We start from the raw sequence: 20,189 nt of genomic DNA, 5'->3' as shown, positions 1-20,189 counted from the left end.
TTTTTACAAAGCAAAAGAAAAATAATCCAAAAGGAATACGCTTGATAGTTGATAGTTGATATTTCTCAAGATGTGATTGGAAAACACGCATTTTTTTTTTCCTTTCCCATTTCTCTTCCCATTAGATCTAAACACCCTACTTGATTAGTTTATTTCTTTGGTTAAAATTCGTACAAAATATAACACTGAACTTGATGTTAAATGCGATTATAGTTGAATTATCACACGACACACTTTTATAATTAGTTTGAAGGCGGCTTTTAGCGTGTGTGACCTTCATAGGTCTCGCACGGTGCGAAAGTGAGTTTGGGTCGTGCGATTAAAATGAACGACTGTATGAGTGAGGGTGCATCGAACGGAAAAAGTACCATGTTCATAGGCCTCATTCCTCTTTCTCCTTCTGGAACCCTCGACAATTCACGCCGTTCTTTGTCAAATCCACTTCGGAAAAACCAAGATTGAAAGACTCCGTTTCTGTTTCGAAAATGGGGATTTCTTCAAATTGGAATTCCAATGTAGTTTTATGCGTTGATTCATTGGAATCGAAATGTTATTCTGTCAATATTCAGTTCTATGTCATGAGATTGGTTATTTCTGTTATGAAAATCTTGATCTGGATTGTGTTTTTTTGTATTGTATACTACTTTTAACAGTTTTCACAATGGTAGCCCAATGAAAATTTGATGTTTCAGTTGTGAATCCTGAATATATATATATAATTTTATTTTTGCTTCTTTTTAGAAAGTATTTTTTTGGGTCATTTTGAGATGAATTTTGAAGTAACCATTGAATTAGTTACGGATGAATATGTGGAAACCCATGGAGTGGATGGGTTTTGTGTGGTTGGGATCGGAGAATATGGTACCCAAAAAAAAAAAACGTAGGAAAACGTTGATAACGCAATCTAACAAAGTGTAATTAATTAACAAAAAAAAAAAAAAGGTAAAATTAAGAATGCAAAGCATTAGGAGGTGAAAGGCTGAAAGCATTCCGCGTATGTTATCCATTTGGTCGTTGAATGGAAAGAGTCCACTTGTCAAAAGTTGAACCATTGGCATCAAAAGCTGCCGTCACTTAAAAGCGCAAAAAGAAGGGGCCCACATTATCCATAACCTCAATTTGTTTCATACGTGTCTGCCAGCACACGCGCTGACAACAACAAAGAATTGCTCTGTTTTAGACAATTGAAAGTTTCGCACGCGCCACTCGGCACGTGCACGCGCAGCACCTCGGAAGCATCGAACAATGTTTTGTTTCCGCCAATTGCCAACCCAACCAAAACAAAAAGTGGTCTTTCTCATTGGTCTTCTCCTCTCTGCGTTGCTGCTGCTTTTCTTTTTTATTTTTTTATTTATTTTTAAGGGTTTTTGTTATATCCGAATTTGTCATCGGTTTGAGCATTTTGAACTTCACTGGAAAATTTGATGGTTCAGGTGATGGGTTTCAGGAAGCTCCGTTCAGACCTTGAAACGGTGCCGTTCAAGTTGGAGATCGAGGAACCGCTACAAGAAGAGCATGCTCCTCTCAACAAGCGCTTCAAATCTTCATCCACTTCACAAGAGGTTTGTCATCATTTTTGATAGATACATACACTTGTACCAGGGGGTGTAACAGTTTTAATTTTTGAATTAGGGGTGTCTTGAATGATGTAATATAAAGCTGAGATCATTGAACATGCATTTTTTTTTTTTTTATCACAAGCACAGTTTGAAAAAGAAATGCTTGTATTGCATTTTTACTGTTTTTCTGGGTAAACCACCGTTTTAATCTGTCAATCACATTTGTCCGAAATTCAAAAAAAAAATGTGACTTAGTGATAGAAATTTATTTGGAATTTCCTTAGTTTCAAAGACTAATGTGACAGTGGTATATACTTATGGGGACTAAAATGGTGATTTACTCATGTTTTTATACTCATTCTTTATGAGTTGTATCTTAATAATGTTCACTTTGATAAGTTCCTGCTCTCCTTTTGCATGGTTTTAAAAATCGTTTAGCAATGGAATGCTTCAAACAGTGCATCTTCCAGTTCTCCTTCCCAGTACAATATACTTGATGAGCCTAGCCCTCTGGGTTTACGTCTGAGGAAGAGCCCTTCGCTTTTAGATTTAATAGAAATGAAGCTTTCTCAAGGGAATGTGATTATTGCAAATACACAAAATGAAAACTTTTTAAGCTCTGGATTGAAAAAGGAGAGTCGGGGTGCTGCTGCATCGGATTCTGTTGAGAAGCTTAAGGCTTCAAATTTCCCAGCTTCACTTTTAAGAATTGGTTCATGGGAGGTATATCCAAGATTACTACATGTCACTAGTATTTTGGGGAAAATTATTTTTCACCGAGTTTTACTTGGCTTAAGGTTCTCTTTGTGGCAGTATAAATCAAAACATGAGGGTGACTTAGTGGCAAAATGTTACTTTGCTAAACATAAGCTTGTTTGGGAAGTTCTTGAAGGTGAACTAAAGAACAAAATGGAAATCCAATGGTCAGATATCATGGCACTTAAGGCAAATTGTCCTGATACTGGACCTAGCTCATTGACTGTAGTGGTAATTTATTCTCATATTTTTCTCTATATATAGCTGATATAATACCTATGCATGGGTAACTGTTCAGTTTCATTTCCATTGAATTATTGGTGAGTTTCTGCATATTGCAGCTCGCTAGACAACCTCTTTTCTTCAAGGAGACTAATCCTCAGCCTAGAAAGCATACAATATGGCAAGCAACATCAGATTTTACTGAAGGAGAGGCTTGCAAACACAGGTATATTCTTTTCACAGTCCTCTGATATGTGGATGTGGTCTCAACTGTTTTGCATTGGTATAGATTGAAAAATACTATGGTTTTGTTGATTTATAGTTAGCTGGGCAGGAGAACCAGCATTCAATAAAAACCTTTGTCTGAGTATACTGTCAGAATAGAGCAAGATAGCTTATTGAAATAATTGAGGAAGAGAGGTTGAGTTGCATTTGATGTAGTATTTGCTGGCTTTAGAGGGCTCTTAAATGTACATTTTAGAGCATTTCTTCCAATGATCCTATATGTACTAGGCCATGATGTTCGAGAACTTCATCTTGTGGTTTTGTAGGCAGCATTTTTTGGAATTTCCACAAGGCTTGTTAGCCAAGCATTTTGAAAAGCTTATCCAGTGTGACACACATCTTAATTTCTTAAGCCAACAACCTGAGATAATCTTGGATTCACCTCATTTTGATACACGACCAGCTGCTTTTGAGAACCTTGACAATCCAGAAGATCTTGATTTGCATCTTGTTAATTGTAAAGGATCTACCACATCTTGTTTGCAGGACATAGGATCACCTCATTCATCCCTGTCACCATCATTTAAGATTGAACACAATGATCTTCTTGGCATTGCCTCGGATAATCTACCTTGTGAAGCACCTTTCCCCAGTTCAGGTACTGTAAGAACTTAACTCTTGTTTTGATTTCCCTCTGGACATTGGGCCTTTTGAAACACCCACCCATTCCCTAAGGTTATGTTTGTATTTTGTATATCTAATGTTCTAATGGTGAGTAGAGTGGAATGAAATGGAAAGGAATAAAATATAATATCTTTCCATTGTTTGAATGCTTGTGTGATGAATGGAAAAAAGGCTGCTTGCATCCCATACAACCCCGCACCACCACCACACGAAAAAAAGGGAAGAAAAAGAGGGGTATTGGACAGAACTAAAATGGAATCCATTCCAACAATTCTTATTCCATTTCATTCTATTTTTAACATTTCAAACAATAAAAAAAAAAAAAAACTTCGTACCCCATTGCCCAGAGGCTCTTCGCTATGCGAAGGTATGGGGGAGGGATGTTGTACGCAGCCTTACCCTTGCATATGCAAAGAGGCTGTTTCCGGATTCGAACCCATGACCAACAAGTCACCAAGGCACAACTTTACCGCTGCACCAGGGCTCGCCCTCTAACATTTCAAACAATGGAACCTTGTATTATTTCATCCCTTGCCATCAATCCAAACATAGACTAAGAAATATGTGTGTTTCGATTCGTGAGAGAGAGAGAGAGAGGTTCATGCGTACACAGTTTTCACATATATCTCATGATTACAGATTTCTTTCAAACATGTTTGTTTTCTTGGTGTTCAATTCAATTTTTTAAAAATTACCAATAAAAGGATGAGATGTAACCTTGAAAATTAAGTAGTAGGAGGTGGAGAACAAGATGCTCTGTTTGTTGACAGATTATGAAACAAATCTCCAACATTTGTCAATTGCATGGTTATAAAATATCAATGACGGCTCACAAATCTATCAATGTTATTTTAACATGTCAATTTCATCATTAGTTCAATATGTTGAACTTGCTGAATAGCATCATTGTCAGTTTGTCACATATATACTGGGATCAGGGTAGAGATTTGTGTAGCATTTATAATGTGAAATAATATTGGGCATTGGATCGGACTTACCATATTCTGTGCTGGATGTTTTCCATTCCTAAGGGGGCTTCATATTTTTTTATCTTACATACTTACAATTTATCTCTGTCTAAGCAATTTATGTCTATGTTGCATGTACACAACTACATAATGAACTTCAATTAACTGGTCATTTGTATGGCTTATTTATTAATCCGTGTGGGTGGCCTTAGATATCTAAAGCTGACTTTTATCTGCATGTAGTGTGCTTTGTATTATTGTATTAACTTGCTGTTTTTTGCTTTTACATAAAATTCATGGATTGTTGTGCAACTGAAGGTAGTACAAGTTCTGAAACTGATTTCAAGGGACCAAGAAACTGGGATCAGATAAAATTGCCTGGACTCCGGCCTTCTATGGCAGTGAGTGATTTTATCGGCCACATTGAACATTGCCTTTCTGAACAAATAACTTCCGGAAATCCATCCTTTTGTGGTGGAAGACCAGAGTTTCAGGAAATGCTAGAGGAAATTGCACAGCATCTTCTCAATGACAATAAGGTTATAACAACTTCTGATGAAAAATCACTCATGACAAGGGTCAATTCTCTCTGCTGTCTTCTACAGAAGGACCCTGCAGCATTGCAGAGTTCACATGACAAGGAAAGTGCTGATGAAGGACCTGCTGATGGAAAAAGTATTCAACTTAGCCATGATCTTGAATCAATGCAGAACAACAAAATTAAAATGGATGTCAAGGCTTCTGAAGAGGAATTCAGAGATGTTTCTCGGGGCAAGCAAACACTAGGCATGCCGAGGAAAGACTCATTAGGAGAGTTGCTTCTTCAACTTCCCCGAATTGCATCACTTTCAAAGTTCTTGTTTGACATATCAGAAGATAGTGACAACTAAGCCCAATAGTTATTTTGATGTTTGAAATTCAAAATGGCCCAGATCAAGGTGCATATAGGACATATTGTCTTAGTGGACATGAAAAGTTTAATTTTTACGATAGGAACTTCAAGGATTTGGAAACATTTTAATGAAGAATCCTGGTGGAGCCCGTGAAAAGAACTGTTACATTTGCTCTGGCACAATTTACTAATCTTTCCTTCCGGTTCTTGTACACAGTTGACTGCATGTAAGTAAACAATGTGTTACCTAATAAAATATCGGGCTTATAGTTTAAATACTTTTATGGCTTTGTCAAGGATGCCTCTTTTTTCTTGGGTGTATTTATTCTTGATCCAGATGTTGCTTCAGTTTGACTCTAAGGTTGAGGGGCCTTGCTCTTAACAAGTTATCTTATTTTTGTGGTCTTAAGGGAGGGGAGATACACGTCCCTGTAGCTCAACCACCAAACAATAGATAAGGGACAAGAAGTTAATTCTTCAATTATTGTTCACACTTGTCAGGGTTTCCCAAGAAACCGTATTGTTCTTAAGTGTTAAGAGTGTCGTTAAGTAACTTTGGACCTTACAGCATGGAAGCAGTAAGACGAGTGTGAGAGAAATTATGAGAGCTTTTATAACGTAGTTAATGGAGAATTAATTTTAGTATATGGAGAAACTTTTTTTTTTTAATTTTTTTTTAGAAGTGCTTCTAAAAAAAACTTATCCAAATAAACCCTAAATAAGAAAAATCAAATCCCACTTACAGGGACAGTCTACTAATGAGACCCATTAGTTGAAGCAACTTTTAGTCACTTTTACGTCAAAATTAACATTAATCAAGAACGTTAAACCAAACATACAATATGTGTATCCGAGATATAAGAATCCTGGGTCGAGAGATATAGAAGAATCCGGGATTGACTATTTTTCTGTTTTTTGCCCCCCTAATCCCACGAAATAAAATATGGAATTTACTTCTGTGGAAAAGTCTTGCTTCTCTAAATACCCACGTCTTTTCAAGGTTTAATTGTTCTACAATGTTTTATAGACAAGTTGGATACCCTAGTACCTAACATATTAAAGGGATGTTACTTTCCTGTTTGATCAGATTGACGAGCGTGCACAGCCACGTATATTTATTTGGCAGTAAGTTAGGTGGGGGGGAACTCTGACCTAAGACCATATCTGACTTTATGAAGCTTTATGATTTCTGATTCTATTACAGCCACTTGAATCAAGTAGATTTGGACAATATTGGTTGCCAAATATTAGAACTTGATAAGATGAAAATATCAAACGTGCAAATAAACAAGTTGTAAATAATATTCACAATTTATACATTATCATAAAGGGTAGAAATATGTACACGAGGAAGATTGAAACTAAATTGGTTCATCAGCTGTACAAATGGTTAACCGACCATAAGAAAAGAGCATTTGGATTTTGAATGTAGTTTATGTACAATTAAATTCTTCCATCACGTCTAATCTGCCAGGGATGAAGCAGGATCAGGAAGGAGAGGATGAATGAATGGTGGTATCAGGTAACATGGCTACTGTCACTAGGAAATATTCACAGCCAACAGGGAGACCGTAAGGGTTTGGAGTTGAGCCTGAATTCAAGGTCAACCAGTCAGTCCCCTTGTCAGGGGTAAATTTATCAGCCCCACCGTGCTCAGGCCGAGGCGTCGGCATCTTCACAATTTGGCGTTCAATATGCACAATTTGTCCAACAATGTAGTTAGGTCTGGTAGGAAGACGGTCTGCAAACAGGGCTACAGATTCATCAGATAAGTAGTAGTTAGAGCAGTTCCTAGTAATTGCCTCGTAGTGACCAGCTGGAGTGAGCACAAAGGCAGCTATATCGTGAACTTCCAGGCAACCAAAACAAATCTTCTCTTTATTTGCCTGTACCAAAATCACAAGCAAGATATAACTCAGTCCAGAGCTTAAAATGGGTCTCAACTAAAACCATTCATGCTAAAAACTAGCACATCTCAAAGGAAGACACAATTTATTGTCACATGTTAAAAAATAAAGCTAATAACTATCATCAACATAAGGACAATAAATTACCTGCTTTTCAAGTTGATGCTTATTGTAATAAGTTTTGACCTGGTCGATTTTCTCCTCCAATTCTTTCCGCAGCTGTTCGTTAGCAGCTTCTGTTCTTGTGTTCTTCTCATGCAGCTCTTCCCGGTGCTTAGATATGAAACCAACTCTATCAGCCAATACATGAATGCATTTTCGGAATTCAGCAATATCGTCATCATCTCTGTCATTAGCAGAACTGAAAAGAGAAAAGAATTTCAATCATCCTTGTCACAATTCATTAAGAATAAATGTAAAAATATCACTGGAAAGCACATCAGTCTAAAACAATAGCCTAGAATCTTCTCTTTTTCATGACAAACAGCAAGGAGCTTTGTCGGAAATTATTTTATATTAGATGACACATGTCTTTCTCTCCAAGCAAGAGAAAATACAAAAGGAGCAAGAACTGTTTACTCAATTGTATAAAATCTCAGGTCTCAACATAACAAAGTGATTGCAAAATGAATTCATTTACTATAGATGGCCTCATTGACACCAAACTTCATGAATGAATATCCCTACTACTAAAATGTGTGCCATATTTCATGTAAAGAATAAGTGAGGAAATTACTTTTATCACTACTACTCTACCACCATAGAACATTTTTTTCTTCTCAGTGGTAATGGGTGCTATATTGGGGGAAGGATATAAAATTTTCCAAGAAACCTCATGAAACAAGTGACTAGCGTAAGAAAATTACTTGGCCAAAGATTGCGCCAAATTACGCAGGGAATCTGCAAAACCAGCCACACCACCAGGAGAATAAACACAGGTCTTGAGTCTTTCAAAAAAGCTGTGCGTTTTAATAACCGATGCACGCAGTAAACTATACTCAGAGGCCCTCCTGTCAGCAGAACTTTTTTGTGTCTGAGCTTCCTCTCTTGCCTCATGCAAACAATTTTCCAGGTGAGCACAATTCATCTGTAGTGAAAAAGGAAAAGTACATTAGAATATAAAAGGCAAGCACAATACTGAACCGACAATGAGTAAGAAATTAATGAAGCTTTGCCTTTGAGGCAAAAAAAAAAATCAACTATGTATAGTTCATCTCATATTCCTTCTGATCCTACACAAGTCTTTGACACCAAATTCTTAATCAACTATATCAATTCAACTTCATCTCACAACTCAATCCAATATATAAAAGAATTAATTAAGAATCTCAAGTCTAGTTGGATTTTTTGACAAAGAAGCATGTTGTTCATATCTACAGAATACTATGCCTTTATGAGCCTAACTTACCTACTGTACACTTACCAACTGCCAAGAGTAAACTAAAACTCTGCTTGGCATGGTTTTATAGAATATCAAAATGAATGCATGGATGCTTAAGAAATTTGCTATTAGTAATACATCTAGTATCATTTGAATAGATCTATAGTAGAAACTAAAATACAAGAATAAGGGTGTTTGAAGGCAGAGGCTACATAGGACGATGAAAGAAATGACAAATTTCACTTTTGCTTTTTTGACAAAATAATTTGAACACTTTTCAGAAGAATTACCAGTAGAATGCATGCTAGTGTAATGTAAGAAAGGGATGAAGAAAACAAGGACAGAGATTGGAAAATGAAATTAAAATAGTAAACTGAGAATAAACAGAGACAAAATATGAAATAGTTTAGGTGAATTAGGCAACAGATTTTTAGAAAAATAAATTGCAACCTAAAACGATATGTGTCTGATTCAACTCCACAGGGTTACCTGAGATTCATCAAGTAGTTTTTGACTTGCTTCTAACTCCCTTCTGATCACAGCAACCTCCTCCATAACAGTTTTAAGCTTGGTTTCAGTTTCATTCAATTGATTTGACTTATCTGCAAGTGCACTTTGTAGCTCCAACACTTTTTCATCGTTTACTTTGGATTCCAAGTCTTGACAAACTGCTGAGTCACAAGGTACAAGATCATGTGACACAGGCATGTTCTCACCAGTAGAACTGTTTGTCAGTGACATGCCCAATTGTACTATTATCTTGCCTTTTTTATCTTTATCAGCACTCTGTGCTTCTTCGCGATGCGGCTCCATCATAGATGAATCCAACTGCGGGTTCTGAACTCCAGAGGAATCCAGCATGTTTTCATCCACCCCATCTAACGCTTTACCAGTATGTTCTGTGAACAAACCAAGTTTTGCATCCAAGGAACTTGAGATGCATGAAACCTCATCCATGGGCTCAGAAGTAGATATGCAAGGCATGTTGGCTTCACCACTGATAGATTCTGATTTGTAATTATCTGTCTTCCCAGCCACAAGAGGAAAGTCAGCCGTATCATTTACACTGGACATCTTCTGCCCCTGCACATACTGATCAGACAATTTCTGCTCCAACTCTTGAATACGTTTCTCGTATGACACACATTGCATCTGCTTCATCTTAAGCATGGATTGAACATGTTTAATATATTCATCTTTCAAATGCAAGGCTTCTTCAGTTTTCTCTGTGGCATTCTTCAATATATTATTCACCCTTTCATCATCCAGTGACTCATACTCCAACTCAGGACAGAGAGAACATATCAAAGCTATTCTACCAGCAAGTTCAGCTTTCAGTTTTGCATTCTCAACTTCCATCTTGCAGGTTCCAGCAATTTCAATCAACTCACTGCCATCAAGCAAGTCCTCAGAATCATATCTCTCAATTGAGTCACCAGTAATATCTACAGCCTCAGCCAAGTGAGAGCTATCACTACTCAAAGCAGATGAACTTTTAACGCTTCCTTGCTTCTCCAGCTTGGAAGTTACTCCTGTTAGATATTCAGGAGCATAATGATCCACATCTGATATGTCAATATTAAGCAAACCACCATCAAATGGAGCTATATTGACATCGCATTGATTAGGAGTGTCAAACAATCCCATAGATGCTAATACTTCTTTAGGAATGCATGAACTATGAACTCTCAAAAACTCCTCCCGTCTCCTGAGCTCAGCCTCCCGTTTTATAGCAAGCCTTTCAGCCATTTGCCCAGCCATGCCCATGTACAGCTTCATAGAAGCCTTTCGTCTCACTATTTCTGCAAGGCAAGCTCTGTATGCAGGACCAATACCATGGAACAACTTTAGATCCACAAATAAGCCATCCTGACGAGCCATTGCCTCTTTAAAAACAGGGAACTGTAGCTTCTGATCTTTGATGAGATAAGAAACATAAGTTATGTTTTGCATGTAATTGTGAACAAAAAGATTCATTTCATTCTTGTTTTCCTTGCAAAACTCGACTAGCTTTGAAATAGCACGATCACAAGTCTGCATTTTAGGCAAGTGATTTTTGTCATGAACATCATACATAGGACCCAAGGCGGAAACTGCATCATGAGGACGGAGTGAGGAGGACAATTGGGAGGATAGACAATCATCTACCAGTTTCTTTACAGTGTTAACATCCTTGCTGCAGAAATCCCATGAAAATATAATTTATAAGCTGTATGGATAATATTTGCTATTATGAAAATATCACAGAAGACAAAAGAAATATAATTTGAATTACAACATTCAATAAGTACAGCAAGTGATATCTGGAATCAAGTATTATACCATGCTGATTCTCCTCTAGTAAACTGTTAAGTACTCCACTACTCCTAAAAACTAGAAAGAAAAGTCTCAGATGTACAAGTTTCACAATCAACATGGAATGGTGCATAATTATTTAAGATCAGGCCTGATAACACAACATATGATAAGTTAAGAATCAGAATTTGAATATTAAACTCATGAAACAAGTAAAAAAGTTACAAAAGAGGTTAGCAGCACAAAGTCAGGATAAACATTAACCTTAGACTCTTCGTCAATAATAAAGCACCCAAAAAATAGTTGAAAATGAAAGAGAAGTAGAGAACTAACCTCAGAGATTGCATGATACTCTTTTGTTCATTTATATATCTCTGGTGTTCTTTAATTACTTGTTCTAAATTCTTGATGGGCAAGAAAGCCCTGCTGGACAACAGTTCCTCAGCCCGCCGCTTCACTTCCCCAAAAGTCTGCTTAAATTGTGTCACTTTATTCTCAAACTGCCTGTGGGAGCAGGTGCAATTCTCCACTGACTTCCTCAAGTTTTCTTCCTTGACCAAATCCAGTAAGCATTTGCGATTAGCAGTTTGTAAAGCAGGGTGAAGTTTGATAGATCTTAGTTTCTCAACATCCTTCCCAAAATTCACCAATAGATCAGAATGCATCCTGTGTTGTTGCATATAACGTTTCATGAAGTCCACATAGTTTTGGTTAATCATTCGATAGTACTGATCCAAATTACCCCTTGCAACCTCCACCGCTCTTTCTTGGACCATCTGTTCCCTCAAAAGCCTCTCACAATGCTCATATTTCATCATGGTACCAGTATAAATCACATGACCCTGATGATAATGGTACCTGAATTGCCGCTCGTAAGAAGGTAAAGCCTTCAAAGCAGGATCCGAAGCATCATCAAGGGGGTGAGGATCATGGGAGGAGGCTGGCAGTGGAGGCTCCAAATGACTGGGAATATCAACTTGCTCCGGCGGTGGAACAGGCGAGTTGTTCTGAAGCCTTGTTTTATTGAATATGAACACTTCCCTGTCATCAGATGGAAGCTTGTATGCAGACAACTGCCGCTGCGACTCAAGCTTCATATCCAAACAAAGAACAAGCTGATCACTGAAATTAATCCCAGTAACAGATTCAATAGACCGCATAACTGACTCAACTAGTGTGTTCTCATTGCAATCCAACTCAAAGGAGTGTCCATTCTCAGCAATATGAACAAGCAACTGGCCCTGATGGACTAAACTTCCAGTCACACAGGAATTCATCTTATCCACCAATCAACACAAGAATCACAACCCCTTCTTCCACCCCAAAAGGAAACAAATCAATAGCAAACAGAGTTCAAATCAAACCCTAACCAATAGCTGCAACACAAAACACCACCAAAGCAAATGCAACACCCTTACTTTCACCACACAATCTTTCACACTTCACCGGAGAAAATATATAGAACAAGAACAAGGACGCGATTCTCGATTAGGAACCTAATAAATCCTCAGATTACGGAATCCGGAAAAGAGTTCAACCAACCGCAGAAGAAAACAAACAAACAAATTTTTACGCAAAAATTTCAAATCAATAAATTCAACCCTTAAGATTGCAACAACAGCTCAACTTTGCACGTACCCAACAGAGATATTCGTGGAAAGACACGAACTTTAACCTCGGATCCCCTCGAAAACCCTAGTTAAAAGCAACCATACCCACGTGAGCAACAACCAATGAGACCGAGACTAAAACACCCCTTATCATTATTAAGAGGCGACAATGAAGAAAATGCCCCAAAAGAGACGAAACTATCAAAACCCAAAAACGACGTCGAAGAAAAAATAAACCCAAATTACGCCCCCACCCAGAACCCGGTTCGTCAAGGGAAGCAAGAACCCAACACGAGACAACGCATATTTAACAAAAAATTGAGAAGCAAACAACAGTTTTTTTTTTTTTTTTTTTGAGGGAAAAGGGTAAGGCGAAAATCTTGGAGAAGAAGATGGTTACAAGTAGATTACGTGGAGATTTTGATTTTCCAGAATCTCGGCTAAGCAGAAGAACAAGGATGTCACGAAACCCCCTTTGATGATTTCTTAGAAATCAATCACTAATCACTAATAATTTAAAATTAAACCGTTTCTCTTTCTTCCTCTCTCTCTTTCTATAGTATTTTTTTTTCTCCTTTCCCCATCTTTGTTTTATAGATTCCACACAGAACCTTCTGCGGGAAGTAACTCTCTCTCTCGCTCTCTCTGGTGAACGTTTGGAAGGATTGAAAAAGCAGGCAGTGTAGTGAATTCTTATATCACGAATTATAGAACGTTTGGAAGGATTGAAAACTTTTTTAACTTTTTCGATGATAATCATTTAAGATTGTTATGTATGGAGCGATTAAGATTATATTGCACCGAATTTAGTATTATTGGTTCTTTTTTCCCGAAACGTAAAGGTAAAAACACAATTTTGTTTGGATATCTTCGTATAGCAAATAACTCTTATCTGTTATGTATTCGGAAAAAAAGAAATTCTGTTAATATTTTGTAAGAAAAAAACTCACTATCAACTTAAGCACAACGTAATACCTAAATTGTCGTTCTAGCTGGTGCTAACTCATAAATTAGAATAATTCACTGCATTTAACGTAATTATACATTATAAATTACCTAAAGATGAACTTTTTTAAATAGCTATTATAAAAGTTAGGGATTTATTTCAAAAAAAAAAAGTTAGGGATTTTTAATTATAGAAGGATTTATGATTAAAAATGAGAAAATATCTATACTATATTGTCATTTAAGTATATATTAGTAACATATACTAAGTTTGACTTTTTACAATAATTAATAATTATGCCTTAAAAAATTACCTAATATTATTTTTAACTTATTTACATTGATATATGAAAAATTTGTTTATTGGTTTCAAAATTAGGGTGATTGTTCCATCATTGTTGACACATTCAAGGAATTGGGTTTTAATAACCATTTTTTTATATGTTGTTTCAATGTATTTCAACTTTCTTTTTAGGTTTATGTCAATAGTGATAAAGCTTAGACTTTCCAGTCAAAGAGGGAAATCCTGCAAGGGGATCCCCTATCCCATTATATCTTTGGGTTGTGTTTAGAAATATTCTCTCACATAATCTAGTCTAAGGTGAATCAAGGGATTTGGAGACAGATTTAGCTCGCTAAAGAGGGGCAAAGTTTGTCTCATTTGTTTTTTGTGAACAATCTCTTGCTTTTTATCGAGACATTTACTAACCAAATGCATTATGGAGTGCTTGAATGTTTTTGGTGATTTGTTTGGGACTATTGTGAGCAAGGACAAAATCAAAGTATTTTTCTCCAAGTTTGTCAATCACAATGTCAGAATAGAATCCTACAGCTAGAGGGATTTTCAATCACCTCAGATTTAGGGAGATATTTAGGGATTCCCCTACTTCATTTGTGAAAGAAAAAGGCTCATTATCAGTATATTATTGACCGTGTGAAAACTCGTCTCTTATATTGGAAGACTTAGCATATTTCCTATGTTGATAGTGTTACTTTAGTTAAAACTGTTGTTCAAGTCATGCATGTGTATACTATGCAGTCTACCCTTATTCCTAAAGGGCTTTGTGATTCTCTTGAGCAAATCCAACATAGGTTCATTTGGAATGATATGGACCAAGGAAGGGGATAGCATACCATTTATTGGGAAGTTCTTTGTAAGCAAAAGTCGTAGGGGTGGGATTCAAGAATCTCCACACTTTTAACAAGGTCTTTCTGATGAAAATGGCGAGGGAGTTGATATCAAAATTGGATGACTTGTGGGTCAAGGGGCTTAGGGTTAAGTATAGAGTGGAAATTGTATCATCCCTAATGTTGTCCAGTGGACAAATGACTCTTAAACTTGGAAGGGTATTTGTTCGATCTGGAAAGATGTTTACATAACATGCGTTGGATAATTGGTAATGGTTAGACAATATCTTTCTGAACGGGTTCATGGCTTCCTTTAGTACGATTCTGTTGGTTGTTGCTTCTATGCATCCCCCTTTGTATGATCAATTCAAGAAAGTTGTAGATTATGTGAGCCTATGGGGATGAGAGGTTGATCCTTTTTAGCACTTCTTGCCTAGCTGGGCTATTCATGAGGTGTTAGCCTACTTTTTTCCTTCTCTGATTAATGGTGTTGATCTCCCCAGATACGATCTTTACTATTAAGTTGGCCTATAGCTTTCTTTGTAATGATCATAATTCTTAAGTTGATTCCTATTTCCAATGGATGTGGCAGTGGAAGGGTCTACATAGAGTTAGAACCTTCTGTTGTTAATGCTTCATAAGGAGTTAAAGACTAATGTTAGAAAGGTCAATTGTGGGATTGCTCAGGATCATACTTTCCCTCTTTGTCTAACCCATGTAGAAACGAATTTCCATGTGTTGAGAGATTTTTCGGTGGTGAGACCTATATGGGAAGCTTTCAACAACAATTGGAATGACAAGTTAAGCCTTTTCTTCTCCTTTTATATGAAAGAATGGATTTTCATGTCCATGTTGTCGAGGAGGCAGAAAGGGAGGATAACTTTTGGCCTTGCCTTAGCAACTATTTGGTATGCCGAGAATGATTTCATTTTCAATAGCCAGAATTGGAATGTGCAGAGTATTGCGTTTACTTCTCTTGATGTTGATCAGACTATGAGGCTTAATATTAATTGTCTTCTGGTTCGTCATGAGTCTATGGTGACTTGGAAATTTCCTCCAGGTGGTTTGGTTAAGTTCAATGTGGATGGTTTGGTCAGGAACTCAAGAACTTTGGCAGGCTATGGTGGTGTTTTGAGGAATGATGAGGGTTAATGCATCTTGGATTTTTGCAGGATGTTGGGAGATTGCTCTATTATGGCAACAAATTTTGTGTGTGTTATATTTGCTTTGGAGATAGCTTGGAATCATAGGGATTAGTCTGTCCTCATTGAAACAAATTCGTTGGTTGCTGCTAATTTTGTCAATCAATGAGTTTTGCCTTTCCATTCGTATTTTTGGCTCTTTAGAACCTATCAATCCATGATTCAACATGATTGGAATGTGACGATCATGCATGTGTTTAGAGAAATGAATAGTGTGGCTAATTACCTTACTAATTAGGTTCATCATGTTTTACAAGAGTTTATTGTGTTTAATCAACCTCTTATGGCTTGTATGGACTTGCTTTGGCAGGATTTCATTAGGTTAGTTTTACCCGGTGTTATTTCTTTATAATGGATTTTACTTTCTTTTTTATAAAAAAAAAAGGAATGATTGTGGTGAAAAAAAATCACTTAGGGTGACTTTTTTTTATCATGATTATTTTAAGTATAATTAGTTTTTCAACTACATAATGGATTTGATTAAGATGTGAGTTTTATCAAATTAATAATAATAATAATAATAATGAAACTGGAAATTGCCTATAAAAATTGTTTATGTAAAGTAAGATAACATGTGTGTATACACATGATGAATATTAGCGTATCTACCAAATTTTATAGGGATGAGTTTGAGTATGAGGATTTTAATATCCATCTTGTCCTATAGGTATATACACACATATTTAGTTAGAATAATAAATTAAAAATGAAATTTATGAAAACTAATATGCATTCATTTTTACTCCTTTTATGAAAACTTATTTATTTTAAAAATATAAAATTAATGAAAAAATATTCGAATGATAATATGTGTCACCTATTACCATTTTATCTCATTTGTAGTCCAAATAAATAAAAATACAAAAAATACATATTTGATATTTTTAACTTTTGAAAAAAAATATGAAACTCATTATATTAATAAAAAAATATTTTAATGATAATATGGGTCACCTATTTCTCTTTCTTTTATATTTGTATATTTTGTGAACAATTAAATTTGGTGTTTGAATCTCATTAGTAGTCTAAAACCTTCTAAACACAAGGTAACATAATTTGTTAGTGTAAATTAGTCAAGCTTTCATCATGTTGTTCGACATGATTTTTTAAAATGCAAATGAAACATTTATTTTGAATTTCAAAAATATATTTTCAACATTCTTTGTACTGGATTCTGAATTATTCTCTTAGGAACATGGGCAATTTCTTTAAGGAAAATTGTATCCCTTCACAACTTCGCTGGAACCTAAAAGTTATCTTGCCATGAGATGGTGTGAATGTTAATGAGTATTTTTTTTTTTTTTTGTATGATTCTTGTTGATATCATTTATTAGTGTCTATTTTTTTTTCAAAATCTAAAAGGTACCTTAATTTTTTGATTTCCTCCTTTTCAAAATATGTTTTTATAAATTTTTGTCTTCTTTTATACGGCATCATTTGTACTTATTAAATATAAATATAAATTTGATCAGCTATTATAATTTATGCCCAAAATAAAAAGACACATCGCATGAGTAAAAAGAATAGTTCTAAATATACTAATTAAGTAAAAACACACTCTCTGCAATCGTTCATTATAATTCGTCGAATCTTAAGGTAATTTTCATCGTGAGATATTATGAATCAAACAATGTATAATCAGAAATGTAAGTAGACATAAAGTATACACTCCAAAGTTGATAATGAATGAAAGCATAAATAATGTCTTCATACATTGCTTTTCTAAGGAAATAAATACATTTGTAGATATATAAAATTACCTTTAAACAATATGATACTTGGGCCCTTTTTCTTTATTAAATGATAATTACATTTACCACGTGTGCCATTCACCCACCTATCAGAGCTACTTCATTGCCATAACAAAAAAAAAATAAGGAGCCACTTCATTCATTTCTGGTTACTGGTTAGTGTAGAAGATACTAGTATTACAGAGGGTACCGTGAGGATCGAGGAACAAATTAATTAATAGCCACTACTTCTAGTTTTCCTCCGAAATTCTTAATTATATAATTGTAAAATATAAGCTTTATATTGTAATATTGTGATTATCATCATAATCAATCATCATTAGAGTGTTTTCTACTTTGATGTAGTATATATTTAGAGAGTAATTCGAATTAAAAAATTACTTTTGCATTTAAAATTTATAGAGACTAATATCAAAATAAATTGTCAATTGACCGGAATAAATCTTTCAGTGTAAGTTTTACTTTTTAAGCTGGATAAATCAAAGTATATTTGTCTTTTAAATTTCAATGAGTTAAAGTTATTGTACATATTAAATTAATATATTCATATTTTTTTTTTAAAAAAAATATGTTTATCGTTTTAAAAAATTGTTGTTATAATATAGTATAATTAAGGAAATTATTCTACACTTTCACACTTGTTTGCAACAACAATATTTACATATCTATATGTCTTTTGTTTTATTTTTCTATCTCTTTTCATATTATTTATTATATTACATTTTTTATGATGTGAATACACCTTTCAAGTGCATGTTTATAAAATGATCTCCATCCTTATTTCTCCATTCATTTGTGGTTGGAACACACGTGGTAGTATTTTTAACGGTAAAATAAACATGTTCTTAATGTATAATAACATTTTAAGAAAATTTTATAGATTTTGTCAATTTTTTTATTTATAAATATAGTGTTTCCACTCGGGCAGCGTTAGCTGATGGTATGGGTGAGGTGTCACACCTTGATTTTTTTTAATTAGAAGTTCATTTTTTACTTTTACAGATTTAAAAAAAATTAAATGGGGCTTTGGGCTCCTCTATAATGATTTCATTTTTCTAATGCCCCGTTTAACATATTTGTCAAGCCCCTCACTTCAATCTTTGACCTTTTCTCTCTTTTTTTCGGCTGATTAGTGACAAACAATGATGTTGTGCTATTTATCTGCTAGTTGTTTGTTTGTGGCTCACGATGAAACTTTAGGGTAAGTTCCTGGAAACTCCACTAAGACCAAAACAAGTAAATTCTATATTCAAAGTTTTGTTAATTTGTGCCAACGAATCTGATTCGGATAGAATGAGAAATCAGAGCATAAGGATCACTAGAAGCTGGAAGAGGGGCTGTTTTTTCCATAGAGTTGCACTCCCACTTCTCTTTTTCTTGTCCAAATATTCATTATTCGGCACGTGGTCCTCTTTTTTTTTTTTTTAAAAAAAAATATAAATTATATTAAATCCAAAATGATACAATAATAAACGGGACATATTCGTAGTTAAAAAAAATCAAAAATATCTCTAATACAAGAATACCTATATCAAGATGCTAAAACAAATGTAACAGGTGCGCTTGTCTATGCATAAGGAGTAATGTGGTCCCCTTTTATTTTATCTTTGGTTAACAAATAAGGAGTAACGTGTACAATAAAACCAAAAATTTAATTGCCAATAGTTTCAATTAATCCATGCATGTTGCAATGAGTTGGGCAAAGTTAATTGATTTGAATGGTCGTTGTCTCGATGAGGAACATATGAAGGTCAATGTTGGCAACGATATCGTTTTCGACCAAGTTGCGAACGAAACAACCTAAAAGTGAAATGTTTGATAATTAACAGAGCATTCAAAAACGAGTTTGTTTTTGAAGAAACGTCAATATCCTAGATAACGGATGAAGAATGCATTCTTAATTTTGTGCAAGAGTAGTGTCATTTTACTAACTTGACTTGATAGATATTTTTATTAAATATAGGAAAATAAACGGCTAACTAATATTTAAAAATACAACTGAAAATGAAAATATTTACCATCCGGTACGGTGAACTTTATATAGTACTAGTAAATGTCTCGTATATTATATGGATATTTTTTCATTTAAATAATATTTAAAAGTATAACTGAAAATGGAAATATTTAAAATTATAATAAAAATATGTACAAACAATTTTTAAAAAAGTATAAACAGCTAATATTTAAAGAGAAAAGAGAAAAAGTCAAAATGAAAATTTAAAAATTAAATTAAAAGATAAAAAACTAATACTACCCTGGATATTATGGTTGTGCAATTTAATTTGGTCTCTCAGGTTTCAATTGTGTTGATTGAGTCTCTCAATTTTTCTCCTATTTATAACAAGGTCCTTCTATTATGATTTCATTTGATATTTAAGTCATTAATTAACTTAAAATAGAAAAAAAAACATTTTTTTATTGTTTATTATTGTCATAAAGTCAATAATTTTACCTGCAAGATGGTCAACCTGACAATTAAGTCAATACTATTTTTGTACCTATTTTGTCTATTTAGTTCAAATATTCTGTATTTTTTTAGCTGATAAATTGTATTTTTACTCACTGTAATGTCATGTCTAGTTTGTCACATGTCAATTTTTTTTGTTAAATATTGCATGAAATTGAAATGGAGGTAAAACTTGATAAACTAAAATCACACAAGTG

At 34.7% G+C, this 20,189-nt stretch overlaps 2 protein-coding genes across 3 annotated transcripts; one reads left to right on the top strand and one right to left on the bottom strand.

Moving 5' to 3' along the window:
* Nucleotides 1–876: 876 nt before the first annotated feature.
* On the top strand, nt 877–5,582 carry LOC100794550 (uncharacterized). Of its 2 annotated transcripts, XM_006575257.3 has the most exons (6): nt 895–1,562; nt 1,998–2,282; nt 2,373–2,546; nt 2,657–2,763; nt 3,089–3,420; nt 4,733–5,582. In XM_006575257.3, the coding sequence occupies exons 1-6, from the start codon at nt 1,425–1,427 to the stop codon at nt 5,302–5,304; spliced, it is 1,608 nt and encodes a 535-aa protein (XP_006575320.1). In that variant the 5' UTR covers nt 895–1,424; the 3' UTR covers nt 5,305–5,582. The 2 variants fall into 2 exon arrangements, with proteins under 2 accessions (XP_006575319.1, XP_006575320.1); XM_006575256.4 differs by having other exon boundaries at nt 877–1,562; nt 1,998–2,546.
* Nucleotides 5,583–6,605: 1,023 nt separating this feature from the next.
* On the bottom strand, nt 6,606–13,272 carry LOC100794018 (autophagy-related protein 11). The gene is made up of 5 exons (XM_003518179.5): nt 11,223–13,272; nt 9,084–10,770; nt 8,080–8,300; nt 7,361–7,574; nt 6,606–7,192 (listed from the first exon to the last, which is right to left on the bottom strand). The coding sequence occupies exons 1-5, from the start codon at nt 12,164–12,166 to the stop codon at nt 6,794–6,796; spliced, it is 3,465 nt and encodes a 1,154-aa protein (XP_003518227.1). The 5' UTR covers nt 12,167–13,272; the 3' UTR covers nt 6,606–6,793.
* Nucleotides 13,273–20,189: the final 6,917 nt, after the last annotated feature.

This window comes from Glycine max, chromosome 2 (genome assembly GCF_000004515.6).
Source record: "Glycine max cultivar Williams 82 chromosome 2, Glycine_max_v4.0, whole genome shotgun sequence".
NCBI classification, from domain to species: domain Eukaryota; kingdom Viridiplantae; phylum Streptophyta; class Magnoliopsida; order Fabales; family Fabaceae; genus Glycine; species Glycine max.
The sequence above is the reverse complement of the archived record's forward strand: the minus strand, read 5'-3'. Positions and strand labels throughout refer to the sequence as shown.